At 39.3% G+C, this 16165-nt stretch overlaps 1 protein-coding gene across 1 annotated transcript; it reads left to right on the top strand.

Moving 5' to 3' along the window:
- The first annotated feature begins 6396 nt into the window (after positions 1-6396).
- GJD4 (gap junction protein delta 4) lies at positions 6397-11009 on the top strand. The gene is made up of 2 exons (XM_027717276.2): positions 6397-6460; positions 9676-11009. Exons 1-2 carry the CDS (start codon positions 6397-6399, stop codon positions 10860-10862), a joined length of 1251 nt encoding a protein of 416 aa, XP_027573077.2. The 3' UTR covers positions 10863-11009.
- The last annotated feature ends 5156 nt before the right edge of the window (positions 11010-16165 follow it).

Below are 16165 nucleotides of genomic sequence, written 5' to 3'. Positions count from 1 at the left end.
CATTAAATTTTAATAAACAGACTGTTAACAGGTCATGATTTAAGGTCAAAACAAACCTCATAAAATCAAGATGAGGTGTAAAAACTGAATTATGTATTGTCCTATAAATGATATCCTATAACCAGATGCACATACATAAGTTGTACATCATGATATTGATGCAAAAATAGTTTTTTTTTCCTCTAGTAACTTGTGAGTAGCAACTATGAGGAATAATAGATTTTTGCTTCGTTGTTCGTTAAACACAGCTGAAGATCAAAGTTTCTCATTATGAAACATTATGATAAAAGTACACATTCTTTTTAGACAGAAATACTCTTCTGGATGAGGACTTTATTATGCACAAGATGCAACTTTTTTAAAGCCATAATTTATTTAAAGCCATATTTTCAATATGCAAGTGAGATTTAAAAGAATATACCTTTTGACTCCTGAATTTGACTTGAAAATGACATTTCTTCACATGAGAGAAGAAATCCACGGTTGGTACTGCCTGCAGTGGTTCCTGAAGTTTAAACTGTATGTGAAATAAAGTGGGAAAAAATACCATTTCTCTTTTCAGCTCCCTTCTTTCATTTCTGTGTTAGTTTAGCCTTTTCCCCATGGTGCCCAGGACTTGGTTTAATGACCATGTAGTTAAAATGCATCTGTCCATGGTGAAAGAAAAAGCAGTGTCTGTGTTCAGTAACAATAGACAACAGTATGGGGTTTGTTTCTTAAAATGATCAGCCATGAAATACAAGAAGGTGTAAAGAACTCTTATTTTAATTCCACAGTAGCTGCCTGTACGTTAAATCTAAAATGACAGATTTATTTGCTGAAGTCCAGAACCGACACAGTAACCCCTTTTGTTGTCTATGTTGCGAACAGGGATCTATTTGCTCTCCACAGCCCTAGCTATATTCATACTTAGAAGCAATAGCACATAAGTATTAAATTTAAAGCATGGTGAGCCAAAGATATAATTGCCATCCTCTGTTTATTATGCAATTTGTTTCCCAATTACTTAAGGCATTTTTCTTGTTTAAACAATTTCCATGATCTCGGCACACTGTGCTTACTGCCTCAACATTGCTATGTGTGGACCTGATTGAGGGAAGAACTCAATGAAGAAGAGCCAGATGTTGGGCACTAATTCAACATGAAATCACCTGCATTGTCATAAAATATATGATCCTTAAACTTTCCAAACCTTCAGATTTGCATTTGCACTGTGAAAAAAGGTAGGTGTAAAACTCAGTGTCAAATGCGAAGTGCAAAATTTAAAAAATAGCTGGAACCTCTGTTATGCAAGATTTTTTTTCAGTTACAGCAGAGCAAATTTCAGTAATAATGTAATGTATTCACGTAGCTACCTATTTCAGTGGGAGTTAAGCAGATATTAATAATATGCTTTTGAAAATCCCATGGACTCATTTTGTACTTTTACTACTTAGTAAATTAAATACTTTTGAAGAAATTGGCCCTGAGCTCCTGAATGAGAAAATATTTCCCATTACTTAATTTTCCTTCGGAGCAGTCTTGAAATGTTCAAAATTCTTGGCTGAATAGCTTTGATGTTGCTGAACCAAAGTCTGAAGAAAGTCTGCTTTTTCCATTTGTTGTCGTCTTAGAAGCAGGTTCCCTTTAGAAACCTTTCTGAACCTTCAAATATTTATAGTAAGGGGCTCTGGTTGAGACAAAGTAGGAGAATGGTCTAAATCCTTAAGAGCATGCAGTAAAACATAGTCTTTTTTTAGACTGACTAAATTAGTAGAGGAAGAATGAGACATCACGACACATGTGAGGCACTACAAGTACCAGGCTTATGTATCTGAGATGACTGAGCTACTGTGGAAGTCACAAGATTGAATCCAATCAATATGAGCAGTTAAAAATTAGCTGAACTTCACTGTTCTGGAGGTCTTTCTGGACTGTTTCAGACACAAGCATATGAACCCATAGGCATTTATATATATCTGAGCATGTGTGTTTGTAGCTCCTTCCTGGGAGTGGAAGGCAGACAGAAAGGGAAGGGGAAGAGGAGTGGGAGTCCATTGAAAGTTTCCTTTCCTTGCCCTGAGCTGCGCCACCTCCGGGGACTGAGGGGTTAGAAGTGGAGCAGTGGAGGGAGTAGGAGCACGTTGTTTAAGCTCTCCACTGAAGAGTTCATGATGGAAAACACTCACCTCTCCCCTACCTCAGTGTGTGTAGGCTCTAGAGCCCTACAGCTGGAGGTATAATTTTCTTGCTTTCTCCATCTCTGTGTAGCCACGATGGCTGTTTTGGAGAGATGATGCTTTCAAACGTACTCCTGCAGGGATATCCGAGGGGCAGCTGGACAGAGGTCCCAGGGAATGCAAGTGTGCAGTCCTCCGTGTGCCTGTGTAAAGCAGGGGCTTTCCATGCTGTGCTGGCTCCTTCACTATTTGTGTGCTCTGAAGACTGACAGGTGTATGTACTATGTGTCTTAAAAAGAGCATTTATTCTGGACAGCTTTTCCTACTACTTCTCTATCCTTCATGTCCAGCTTGTTTCTTTCTCTCCCCCTTCTACTGTATTTCTCTAATTTTAAAAATAAGGCCATCAAGATAAATTGCCATTTACTGTTTACTGTCCCTTGCAAATAGATTCCCCCCCCCCCAACAAATTTACAGATCACCTTCAGAAGACCTAGTTTTACTACAAGATTTGTCAATAATACATCATTTACTAGTACATCACTAATTTTTCTAGTTAGAAAAATTCTAAATAGATTATAAAAATAGACTCTAAAATATTAGATATGCATCTATGTTTTTTATTTCTTAAATAATAATCTGCTAAAGAACCTGGACTAAAATGTCAGATCCCTTTCTGTATAAGGGAAGCTGCTATGCTGGCCCGTTTTGCCTCAACATTAATTAAACTGGAAGAGGGAGGTTGCTTCATTGTCAGTTGCTTTGTAGGGTGCAGTCTCCCTTAGTAACTCCCACTTGTGTCATTATTGTAGGTATTGGCTGGATAAGACAGATGTGGTTGGGATTTGCTATGCCAGAGGACTACCTCTAGTTTCTGGGGGTTTTTTTATGTGTGATGTAGATTGTGGAATCCTTCAGGTGACTGATTTGATCCTGGATTGGGAAGCCCTGAAGAGGCTTCAAGCTGGTTGTACCTTACCTCTGGATATCATTCTGAGCCAAAGTCTAGCTGAAGTGTCTTTGCTGGGCTTTGTGCCAAGTAAGGCAGGCCTAAGCTTAGGGGTGTGACAGAGGTCCACACTGCAGTGAGGTGCAGTTCCAGCAGTTCAGAATGTTTCAGTGGGTCGTTCACAATCATAGAATCACACCTGTTAAATTTTTGCAGGATCAAGCCTTAGATCTGTGTTAAGGGGTCAGAAATGTGGACAGCGGTTGTGAATTTTAAAATAGATTTAATTGCATCTTCTTATGTTTCGTTGTTGGTCTCTGGAATCTTTCCAGTGGCTTTTAGGGCTCCTCCTAAATTCAGATATGATAAGATACTGCTGGATTTCAAAGTTTAACTTTACCCAAAACCGTTTCAGTGTTTTCTACCTGCCTCTCTTTGTTTAATTAGAATCTGGTGGAAGTTCACACGTTTGACAATTTTAAAGCCTGGGAAGAGTTGTCTGTGAGATTCTAGTATTGGAGTATGGGTGGAGGGATGGGGCTGTGCAACACGTGCCTGTCCTCTGATGTGGAAGATGGTGCCAAACCAACTGGTGGCACTGTGGAGCTGGAGTCCCTCTGCTATTTCATCCATGTCTGTAATATTGCTCTCCCTATTTCCTTACAGTCTTTACAGACAAATGGACTACAGGGAACAGCTACAGATAAATAGTAAACAAGGGGAATTGTATGGTGAATATCTTCAGATGGGAACTGAAAGATAGTGCTGAGCCAAGGGATGAAGAAACTAAAACCTGTTGTTTTGTGGAGACCAAACATTTTATAACAACCACATCTGCCTGGAGCCCCAAGTTGGGGCTGATGACAGGGACTTGGGTAGAGGACACACCATAGAAAGGAGAAATTTTGGATTCAAGTAAGATATGAGCTATCTAGAAAAGCTAAAAGAAAAAGGCTAAAGTTGTCTGGAAAAGCTAAAATAGAATTCAGGCTTTCAAGCTAGGGCTGCACTGTGAGTCTGAAAGGTTCTTGCTTTCTTTTAGAAGAAAATGGGCCATCCTATCTCAGGACATCCATGCCATGGGATATCAGATGTTTTTGACTGGTATAGTTCCACAGGCAACAGTTTGGAGGCTTAAATTCCTAACTGTTATCCCTGTTACACAAATGGTAGAGGTCTCACAGCAACAACGAGCAAGGATATTTTAACTGGCAATATTGTCAGAGACAATTTATAGTCTATTGTGTGGATGCAGCTGCTGAGCATTCATATCCTGCCACCATCTTGGCATTCCTGACTTTATTTTTGACAAAGGATGTTTAACCAGGAATACCTTCGTATCTCAGGATAATTTATATCTTGTCCATTTGCGTCTTTTCTCTTTCCTTTCCTACAGCTTTCCCTTCTTCCCATACTCCTCACACACACATATCTCAGGAGGGAACACAAAAAAAAGGAAAAAATAAAAAAAAGGGTGAGTTGGGGGTGTGTGTGAGGGGAAGTGAAGCTAAAGCCATCATCAAGCACCATAAATAAAACTTGGTAACAGAAGAAATGGTTGGTTGGCAAATATTTTGCATAAATCAATTCTGAAACCAAGAAAACTCTTTTTTTTTTTTACTACTGCAATTAAAAATCTCTTTACACAGATAATGGATAAAGTGTTTTTAAGGGCCATCCTTTCACATCCCACTTTTAGGCTTTCCTTGGGATGGGGCTTACTACAGAAAGGATCCTCAGTGTGTTCTGCCAAGGCTTTGCAAGGTCTGTGAGCAGAGAGCTGGGGAGAAGGTCTTTGTACAGATATATTTTACTTCATTAAACTATTAGTTTTACCTTTTATCCAGGTAAGATGTGATCAGTTATAAAGCTTAGCCTAGTCACAGAGCCCATAAGTCATGCAGTATCACCATACACCTTGCTCTGAGCCAACTCACCTTGCCTGTGCCTGAGCTATCGGCACCCTACAGGTGTCAGCATGTCATGACATCACTTTTCTCCCTTGCTGTATCACACACAGACTCGTTCTTCAGCTGTTTTTCTAGTGACTGATACTATTTCCTGACTAAGTGTCCACATTATGTTTGCCCCTCTCACAGCACAGATTAAAAAGGACAGAGTAACATCCCATAGTTAGTGGAACAATCCCACAGCTAGTGGAAGATGGTGGTAGATAACTTTCCCCAAGGGAATTTGGTGCAGTGGGGTGAGTAAAGAAAAGCTGAGAGTCTTATTTCATCCCTGCTTTTTCCCTGGTGTACAGCACAGTCACAAAGTGTCAAGGACATGCTGTGGAGTTGCACCTTGCACTCAAGGACTGCTGACCCCGCAGGCATCCTGCTCCAAGGGGGAAGCTCCATCACTGCTGAGGGGTGCTGGGGTTTCAGAATGCTGGTCAGGTAGCCCTAGGATCTTTTGAGTGATGTCCAGAGTACCAAGCAGTTTCAGCAGAAAGAACTGATATAAATTAAAAGTAAGCAACTTGAGGCATCTTGAAAACCAGCCACACCCTTGGGTTTATTTTTTTAAAGCTTCCCCTGTATTATGTCGTGCCAGCAGGGAGGCTCAGCCTGTTGCCTAGATCAGCACACAGAGGAAAATTTGGTGTGGCTCTGATTGACAGGGCCATGGTGTTCTGTCAGGAAGGCTGTGATTTAGAAACAAAATGGTTTTGGGAAATTGCAATGGGATAGCTTTCAGTGAACTGAAATTGCCTTTCAAACACAGGGATGCTCACCCTTTTCTACCCCTTTTCCTTCCATTATTCATCGGCAATTCTTGTGGGGAGACAGAGAAGTCTCCGTTATTTCCTGGTCTATGCTATTTTTTCCTCTCTCCCTGTCTTTCACCACTGAAATATCTCAGCAATGCCAAGAGGCTGGTATGCCCCAGGAGGGTAAGAATAGTCTACAATGGCAGAGATCACTCCTGTTGTTGTTTGTCTACTTGCAGTTGTCTGGACAGAGGATCCACACAAGAGGTAGGAGCAATTGCATCTGACAAGCTAGAGCTTTTGCAAGACAAACTGTTAAAGCCTTAAGAAGATATACTCCAACATTCAAATCTAACAGTCCTGTTCAAATCATCAAAATAATCCTTCATCGATACATTGTTGTGGCTGGGTTTCTGATTTCCATCTTTGATCCTTAACAAAAATTCCTTCCTTTTTTTTTTTCCTTCTTCCTCTTTTCCTCCCCCTCTTTCTTCCCTGTCTAGTTCTAGCCTCCTTTGGAAATGACAAAATTGTTAGGACATCAGGAGCTGGGAGTGTTCTGAGCCTGTTCGAACATGGAGCGCTGGGACTCGCTGGGATTTTTGATTGTCACACTTAACTATAATGTGACTGTTGTAGGTAAGTACTTTAAAAGAGATATCTTCTTTCTTTTGCTGCTTCATATCCTGAAGCCACCCAATTGTCCTACTGATAATCAACTTTAATTTCTAGCTATGGTTCTTTGATTCTTAGAGTAAGTTGTTATCTTGATACCTAAGAGGTTAATGTATTTCTTTTCTTGTTAAACAGATTACTGCTCCCTCTCTGATAGATATTTCCTGAACTTTATGCAAAATATTCTGGCATCTTCTTGATACCAGAGCTTCCAGTCATCAGGAAGTAGGGATCATGGTGAAAACAGACAGAAGTAACACCTTATACCACATAAAGTGAATGGTAAAATATATGCAATAGCTTTAGTGATGGATTAAAATAATTGAAAGAAGGGAAAAAACCTCCTCTCTTCTACAGGGAGAGGTTTGTGGTTTACTACTCTTGTGGTTAATTACCAACACTTTATTCTTTATAAACAAATAAAGATCATATGCATTTTAAAAAAAAGGCAAAACAAAGCAAAATACAGTTGTTTTTTTTCCTTAGCTAACAGTTGACCGTTTATTTTTTTTTTTACCCTTCTTATATAAGTAGGGTGCTGTTCCTCTTTATTGGGCTACTTTGAGCAAAGTATGTGCCAGAGAAAAACTTTCAAGGGCCTTTCAAAGACCCTCAGCCTCCAGCTGTGGCCAGTAGTTGTAGTTTGTGTTGTGCATTGCAGGGAACATCCAACTAAGTCCCCGCAGGGGCAGCGGAGGGGCTTGTTCTTGTATGTTTAATCAAGATTGAGTCTTTAGGGAAGGTGATGCGTGGAGGGGTTATCTCTCAAATGTATGTCATACTAAACTACTTCCTAAGGAGCCATTGATTTTTCTTAAGCAGCACTCCCTCTTGTACATGTTCTAATTAAAAATTGATAGTGAAATAGCATGTAGTATTTTGAGCTTAATTAACTAATGTGCTTCAAACACTTTGAGGTCCTCGTAGGGAAAAAGTGCTACCTAAGGATGAAACATGGCTTCCTGATTCTGGAGAGCTGGTGTTTTCTATTGACCCACACTATGTCGAAAAGTGAGCAACAGCACATCCTGCCAGCAAAACGCAGGAAGCTGGAAACACGGCAAAACCACCACTGAGGTTCATGTAATTAAAGATAAAATGGAAAAGGCCTCAATTTATTTATGGTTAGATAATATATTATTTTGCCAAGCACGTCAGGTTTCTCTGATGATCCCTCATAAACCTTATATATCCTTAACCTTTTTCCAGCTGGTTTTCCATTACAGTCTTACTGTTCTAGACCATAATTAGTCTACTGGCCACAAATGTTTTTTGTGGGGCACTTGAACTATATGTTCAGTACAATAATAGGTATCACACAATTTTGTGGATATATCTGAATATTTAAAATTTACACCAACTATTGGGAAATAGCTGCATGGGAAATACAAAAGAAAATTCTTCAAGACAATACCTACAAATAATTCTATATTTTATAGGTAAAAGGCTTTGTGATCTGGATTTTTAAAAAGTCTTTATAGTGTGTATTTGGTGCTATTTCACAGACTGCCTTCAAAACCTTGTGTACATGTGAGATGTGCATTCACTATTAATGACTTGAAGTTTTCAGTGCATTTCTCAGCCATTAATTCCATATAATATGCTTCTCTTTAGTCACTGAATTTGCTGTTTGTCTGCCTGTGGTTACAAATGTTGTCTTAACCATTCTTTAAAGTACACGCTTAATCTTATCACTCTGTTGGTTTTTTTCCTCTTTTTTTTTTTCCCAAGGGGACTTTTTTCCTTTTTCAAAAGTATGTAGGTAACTAGTGACAGGACTCAAAAGGAAACTTAAACTTAACTTCAGATGTTGAATTTTTCTATGTGTTTGTACAGAATGTATTTTTAGGCTTTGACAATACAACAGTATATATTTATGCCTTCCTATCCTGCCCAGGAAAAGAATTTAGATTTTCATTGAATCATAGAACAGTTTGGGCTGGAAAGGACCTTAAAGATCATCTAGTTCCAACCCCCCTGACATGGATTTTTGGTTCTTTTCTTTTCTTTTCTTTTCTTTTCTTTTCTTTTCTTTTCTTTTCTTTTCTTTTCTTTTCTTTTCTTTTCTTTTCTTTTCTTTTCTTTTCTTTTTTTCTTTCTGTCCCCTCCCCTTCCCTCCCCTTCTCTTTTTTTAAATTAAATAACTTTGTCAGTAATATAGCAGTGTTTGTAAGTTTACAAAAAAAAAAATTAAGAAAGACCTACCCCATCCAAATATCCTCCAAGAAACTATCATGAATAATACGGTCTTGTTCAAAAGGTATGATAAGTACTGTACTAACGCCTGATCTTTCACTGCTCTTAGTGTAATGGAATAAGGATAAGGCCTGATCTTTCCAACCAAAGCTGGGTGAGACTAAGCCCTACCACAGCAATTACATGAGAGAATTCAGGGAAAGGTGAAGTAAGCAATGTATGAAAATGCTGAACTTGTGAGACTTCACTTGGTGTCAATATCAAGACAGAAGGGAGCTTTTGGTCTGAATGGAGAAAAGCTGCACACCAAGGTGAATGAAGGTTGGAAGACATGATGAAGATGGGGCAACCAAAGAAGCAATAGAGGGAGATGACTGGGGTACACTTGTGCACACACAAATGTACATTTGTAGAACATTTTGCATGAGTTTGCTAATAATAAAAATAATAATAACTTATTATTAACTTGCTAGTAAATACCATACAGAGAGATTTTGTTGGCCGTAGTAAACTTTACATGCAATTTCATGGCCAAGACCAAGAACAGTCTTTTGTATCTAGATGAGTTTCACACTGTCTTAGCTGACCTATATTATTGAAATAGGAAAAGATTCAAGTGCAGGGGTAGGAACCCAACAGCAAGTGAAAAATTTTAAGCGAAATTGTTAACTCAATTTTGAATTTTTTTTATCAGATTTGGACATGTTCAGAGTGTTTTCATTAGGTTTTGGTTGACATGGCTTATTGTATGTTAAACTCCTACATTGTGAAGTCAAGATGAAGATTATTGAATATGTCAGCTACACACTTTCACATGTTTTTCAGTCTCAGTCAAAACAAAGCCAAAGAGGATCTACTAAGATGGGAGACTGATTACAGAGGCTATTTCTTCAAATATCTTGTGTATAGAAAGAGCATCACTACATTACCTGCCTTCCTTTTCAGTGCTCTGACTCTTTTTCATACCATTTCTTCTCTTCTAGGAAAGATCTGGCTAATGTTAATAATTCTGCTGCGAATGGCAGTGGTAGTGTTGGCAGGCTATCCCCTCTACCAAGATGAGCAGGAGCGCTTTGTCTGCAACACCTTGCAACCAGGATGCTCCAACGTTTGCTATGACTTGTTCTCTCCCGTATCTCACTTCAGATTCTGGCTCATTCAGACTGTGTCCATCCTACTACCTTATGCTGCATTCAGCATTTATGTTTTGCACAAGGTAGCTATGTACCTTGTAAGAATGCACTGTCTGGTGCATGGATGCAAAGGAAATAAGAGTTTATCAAGCCCCAAAGACATGAAGGAGCTCTGTAGAAATGCTGTTGTCAATAGAGTAGAGTGTGATGAAGAGAACCTAAGTGTCCTTAATTTTTCTGGGGCATATACTGTTCATCTCTGTTTTAGGACCCTACTTGAGGCTGCCTTTGCAGCTGCGCAGTATTTTCTTTTTGGATTCTTTGTTCCTGAGCGCTTTTCCTGCTACCATTCACCTTGCACAAGCACAGTTGACTGTTATATCTCCCGGCCCACTGAGAAATCCATCATGATGATTTTCATCTGGGGAGTCAGCAGCCTGTCCTTTGTGCTCAGCCTTGCAGATCTTGTCTGTGCTCTCCGGAGAATGACAGCAAGAAGCCAAAAGAACAAGCTGCTGGCAAACCTCTGCATAGAGAAGGAGTGCATTTTAAATCTTCCCCCACTACAGCACAGCAGCTCTTCTCCACCTCAAAATGAAGACTGCCCAGTATCAAATAGCTGCCAGACCAGTGATGGCTGCTGCTCACTTCTCTCTGATGAGGAAGAAGAGGCTGTTCTTCATTCTGAAGCTGTCCCTCAGCAAACTGCCAGCCCTAACCTTAACAGCACCAGCAACAAGTGCTGTGTATCAGGAGATCTTGCTGTTAAGCAAGATAGCACTGAAGAACCCTTGTGTGCTAGTGACCAGCAAGGAACTACATGCAGGCAAGTGAGACCGAGATTTCAGCAAGACTTCGTTGAAGAGACTGCCCTGGTTTTGAGACCTCAGATCAACTGTCACCTTGGAGTTTCTTCCTCTGCAGTTCAGAGCAACATTTTAGAATTCTACCCTTCAGCTGAGCTAAAAAACCTTGATGCACAATCAAATTATAGCAATACTAGTTGCTTGAGGTCAAAGAAGTCAGAATGGGTATAGAGCCCAGAGTGAACACTACCCTGTGACCTTCACAAATCATTGCATCACTGAGGAGGCTTCAGGGAGTTTCAGCTGAATCCCCTGGCTGTGGTTATGCTGCAGCGATACTCTACTATGCTCCATTGACAAAGAAGCAAAAACTTTGGATAAGAGTTTGAAGGATATTACATTAATGAAGTGTTCTTTGGAAAATGTAACATTTTTATGGTTTTCTGAGTGTGAGTGACTTTAAAAAGCTGTAGACTGTCGCTGATGTATCTGACCTGGTTTTCCAGGAGCATGTGTGAGCACTTGTTTACCCTAACCTAGTTTTATTGCAAAAGATCGAGCTTAGGAAAGACATGACTTTTAAACATAGTTGTATACTGTCTACTGTCAAAAACTTAATTTATCTTCTCATACTAAATTCTCAAAGCCCACTCTAAGAAAAGATTTTCAAGCAAAAAGTCTAGACTATGAATAAAATAAAAATACTTGTTTTGTAGCAAAGTGTTGATGTGTTAAAACATCTTATTTCTTGAAAGCGTCACCTGTCCTATGTAGCAACGCCATGGCAGTACCTTTCTCTGATGCTGATGTCAGCTGGCAGTCTGACCATGTCTGAGTTATTCAACTATAGCACCTTCCAGTACCTAGAGGGGCCTACAGGAAAGATGGAGAGGGACTTTTTACAAGGGCTTGTAATGATACGACAAGGGGGAATGCCTTCAAACTGAAGTAGGGTATATTCAGATTATGTATAAGGAAGAAATTCTTTACTGTGAGGGTGGTGAGGCACTGGAACAGGTTGCCCAGAGAAGCTTTTGATGGCCCTCGAAGTGTTCAAGATCAGGTTGGATGGAGCTCTGAGAAACCTGATCTAGTTGAAGGTGTCCCTGCCCACAGCAGAGGGGTTGGAACTATATGATTTTTAAGCTTCTTTCCAACCCAAACCAATCTCTGATTCTGTGAACTACAATCATCTCCAGAATGGAGTGGCTGCATCCAGATTAGCTGTTGAGCAAGGTCCTGCAATCAAGAATTGCTCAAGATACAGCTAGGAGGAGCAAGCCAGAAGGGTGTCAGAGCTCTAGCAGCTGGCACTGAGCAGCGGTGTTCGTGCCCTGGCTCTACTGACTGTGCCCTAATGTAGATGTGCCACTGACATGTCTACAAGGTGTCACCTCTCTCAGTCTGAAATAGTCACACTGGGCTCTTGATTTCAGAAGGTGGGAATGAGTCACCTGACCTGTTTTAGGCATTTCTGAAGGTGAGATGAGTCACTTTCTAGATATACCTGTTTCACCCACAATATGATTATCTCATACCTGGGTTTAGGGAAAATGATTTCTACCCTGAAAGAAGGATATAGTGGCAATGTCTGTATCAGAGTGCTTGCCCTCTGTCTGACAGACTTCTAATGCTAATAATTTGAAAATATATCAAAACTGAGTGAATCACAGAAGAAGAATTTATTAGTCATGCTTTGTGCTCTCCTTCAGTGTTAATTCTGTTGCATTTACATAAGCGTGGTCCAGCAGTAAAGCACAGCAGTGCGTGAGATGAATTTTCTTTCAGCTACAAGTCAGTGGGGGTTGAAGGTTGCATATACCTGCAGATCATCAGTGGGAGTGGATGTGTAGGAGCATGTACTCAGAGAAATGTACTAGTAGTAGTGTCTTATAAAATGGATTATTCAGAGGGTGTCAGGAACTGGTATTTGTAGATACCTCTTGGAGCTGGAGCAGCTATGACACTGTTTAGACCAGATACAGATCTAATCTTGTTCTCTCTGTTGTGAACTTATTATTTCTGTAATAGTTCAATGGCTGGCTCCTCTATGCAGAACATGAAGGGACAACAGCTTTCACATTCTTCCTTTTCTCTCCTAGGGGTAGAGAAATCTTTAAGACAGTTTGCCTCATAACCTGTAGATCATTTCTCATGTGTGTAAGGTAAAGACTAGCAATTATCCCTCATCTTCTGCATCTCCCCCAAAATTAGGTAGCTTAATAGATAGACAGAACTGCTCTTTGGGTCAGGAGCAAAGTATTTCGGGATCCTGAGGTATGCTACAGACATTTTTAATTACTACCTTCTAAGTAAGGTTTTCTTCTCTATTAGCTCTGTTTGTTTCTTTTATTGTGCATGCTTGTTGTGTGATTTGTCATTTCCAAGGTAGGAGCAGCATTAATTATTAAACTTATCATAGGCAGAAAAACATTAAATATTTAAACTTCTCACCTTCCAAAGCCTCTTTAATGGGGTCTGTGCTGATTACACATACCATGACAAAACATTGCAACAATGAAACCTTTTATGATTCTTTGCATCTTCTCAGCTGCAAGAAGGAATGCAAGGAACAAATGTGGATTCAGTCTATCGAATACATCCCTCAGCATGAGATATAAATAGGGTAGGATAAACCATAAGTGCCTTGTGGCTGGACACAGTTTGCTTTTTTTGTGTCTCCAGTTAGATATCTTTTAATGAATGAAGAGTCTCATTTCAAATCCAAAAGATCCTCTTTGTGTTTGAAATGGAAATTGAAATTAGTGAACTACTTCCTTAGTCTGCAGATACTTCTTGTGAGATTGTGGCCTTTGGTTTGTGTCACTCTGCTGCAGACCTGGCTGCTTTTGGGACTTGTGGACCTGTTGATGTGTGGTTCAGAGTCAGTGTAATAAGCACGTAATGTGTTTATAAAAAGTGTGTATTAAAAGAGCAAGATTTTATATAGGCTTTTCCTTGAAGAGTAAATAGAAGATTCTGTCATCAGCAACCTGCTCCTAGGGGAGTGTCTCAGAGTCTCTTCTACAACTATTTCCAAGTCACATTTATTAATTACAAAGACATAGTTTTACACAGCAAGGGAAGATGTGCAAAGGTGTTTGAACTATTGTGAACTTCCACAGCTCAAGGAAATGAAAAGTGATGGTTTGGAGGGGCATCCACAATGGGGAGGAGAAAATGGCAAAGAAGATCTGTTGGAAAGAACACTTCTCCTTACATTCAATTCTCAAAGAACAATTCTCCTTACACTGAATGTGAAGGTGCTGTAGAGATGTCTCAGAAAGTGTGATCGAAAGAATAGATGTGAAGCAAGGAAGCAGGCTTCTGGTGACCTAGAATTTCCATGTTTTTTGTGTAGCAAAATCAAGTATCACTGGGAGTTTCTGCAGTATCAGCATGATTGAAGGGGAAAAAAAAATCTATTGTGTTACCCCTAAATAAGATATATTTTAATTTTTTTCCTAAACAATTTTTTTCTATTTCCTTTGTTTTGTTTTAATTGGGAATATATTTTTAAATACAAAAATAGAAGCCAGACCCCAAGTTTCAGTCAGTTATAATCACTTTATCTTCTTTTTGCACTCTCTAGGTTGGGTCATTTGGATTTACTCTCATCAGCATAACAGAAAGCTGTGGCTCTCTCCTTGCTTGTGAAAGACACTGCAGACAGGTGTCTAGGGAATGCATAATTTCCTGTTAGCAGCAGTTGTTCTCCATGAATCTCTCAGTTCAGCCCAGAATAAGTATTAAATCTGAAGTTAGCAATGTAGAGAGATCCTCAGTGTATTCTTTCAAGTTATTAAAATTATCTGCCCTTACATGATACATCATTATTGCCATGACTGTCTTTCTAGAAGGAATCATTAAAGAGCATATTAATTGGACACTATTTTATTGTAATGTCATGATTACAATGGAGAACAGATAAATTATTACTGCTTGTGGTATTTCAGGATAATAAAGAAATGCTTCTCCAAAAATAGGAAAGTAGAGTAGTTTAAAAGGGTGTTCTTTAACTTCTGTCTCTTGTACTACTTTTAATAGCCTGATGTTCAACTGACAGAGAAGTAATTTTAAAATGTAATGCTCTTACATTGTAATTGAGTTGCTAAAATATTCTGCAGATTAGATGGTCTCCACTCACTCATAGCATGAACTCTTGGCCTGTGATGCCCAGCAGTGCCAGTTCTGAAAAATGAGTTCACCAGTAAGGCAAAAATCTGATCAGAGTGTAGCAACTGTATCTCTACAATTAAAATTATCCAGCATCCATGTAGATAGATGACAATCACAATCTACTTCACTACTTTTGATTTCTTCCACTTTACTGTCTGTTCTCTTTCATTTGGTTTGACAGGCAGGATGTTCCAGGCCATCTCCACAACTATAATTTAATTATGGGACTACACATACAGTGTTAAGTCCGAGGACTGTTTTATGATCCCAGGCCATTCACACCATGGAAATGCCAGGAGATCTATTAGAGACCTATCTCTAATTCAGTTCCTGCAGGTAACACTTTGGGTTGAGTAGTGGATTAGCTTTGAAAAGCTTTTGCTGATGAACAATTTACTGAGTGAAGAAGATGAAGATAGCAGATTTTGAACTTGTCTTTAGAAACTGAAGTTTATATATGGTGCTCTCAAGAAAGATGTGGGATTTGGGGTCAGCAATCAGAAGTAAGTTCTTTCAGTTCTGACTTTCCTATGTGTGTAACATCTATTTTTTCAGTGAGATTTTAGGCACTGCACACCAGAGTGTATTTGGGCATTTTCTGTCACAGAAAATGTTGCTTTTGGCAAAGAAATAACAATAACGGAAATAAACAGAAGATTTTGACCTAGCAGAATCAATTTTTGCATTTTCCCCTGTGATTTATTGCCTCTTCCTTGCACTGAAGATAGGTAATATTTTTTTTTTAAAGAGAAATCAGGATGCTTTTAGAGCCCCACTTGTCCTGATAAATTAGACACCCACGTAGACACCCACTCCTTCTGCTCATTTCTCTACAAGTCAGAGTGAGTGATTCTTACGTCTAACAGACCATATACAGTGCAATGAGCTCCTTATTTCTGGTATAACCTTTTTTTCTACATCTCTGTGCTGTCTTTGAAGGCCTGGTGGAGATATTAAAGGTAGGTAGTTAAACAACTCATATACACTGCCTAACAAATCCAAGCTTTTTTCTTCTGGAGCAAGACTTTTTCTAAAGCATTTTGCTGAAATGCAAACATAGAGTATTTGTAACACAGTTTACCGTATGTGATGCATTGATAGATACCAGTTTTGTGCAGGTTCACCAGAGACTTTCACATATGAATTGATATGACCTGATCTTCGAATGACTGGAGAAAACTACAGAATTTGCATTGCAGCCCCACCCTTGTCTCCCATCAGTCACTCAGAACTGATCCTGTGGAGCAGAAACCTGTATGAAATTAACAAGGTGACCCTATATTAAGGAACAGTCCAAACACAGATATAGATAGATAGATAGATAGATAGATAGATAGATAGATAGATAGATAGAT

The sequence above is a fragment of the Pipra filicauda genome, unplaced genomic scaffold, assembly GCF_003945595.2.
Source record: "Pipra filicauda isolate LSUMZ 115617 unplaced genomic scaffold, ASM394559v2 scaffold1_size10287979_pilon, whole genome shotgun sequence".
NCBI lineage: Eukaryota > Metazoa > Chordata > Aves > Passeriformes > Pipridae > Pipra > Pipra filicauda.
Note: the sequence above shows the minus strand (reverse complement) of the source record. Positions and strands in the feature narration are given on the sequence as shown.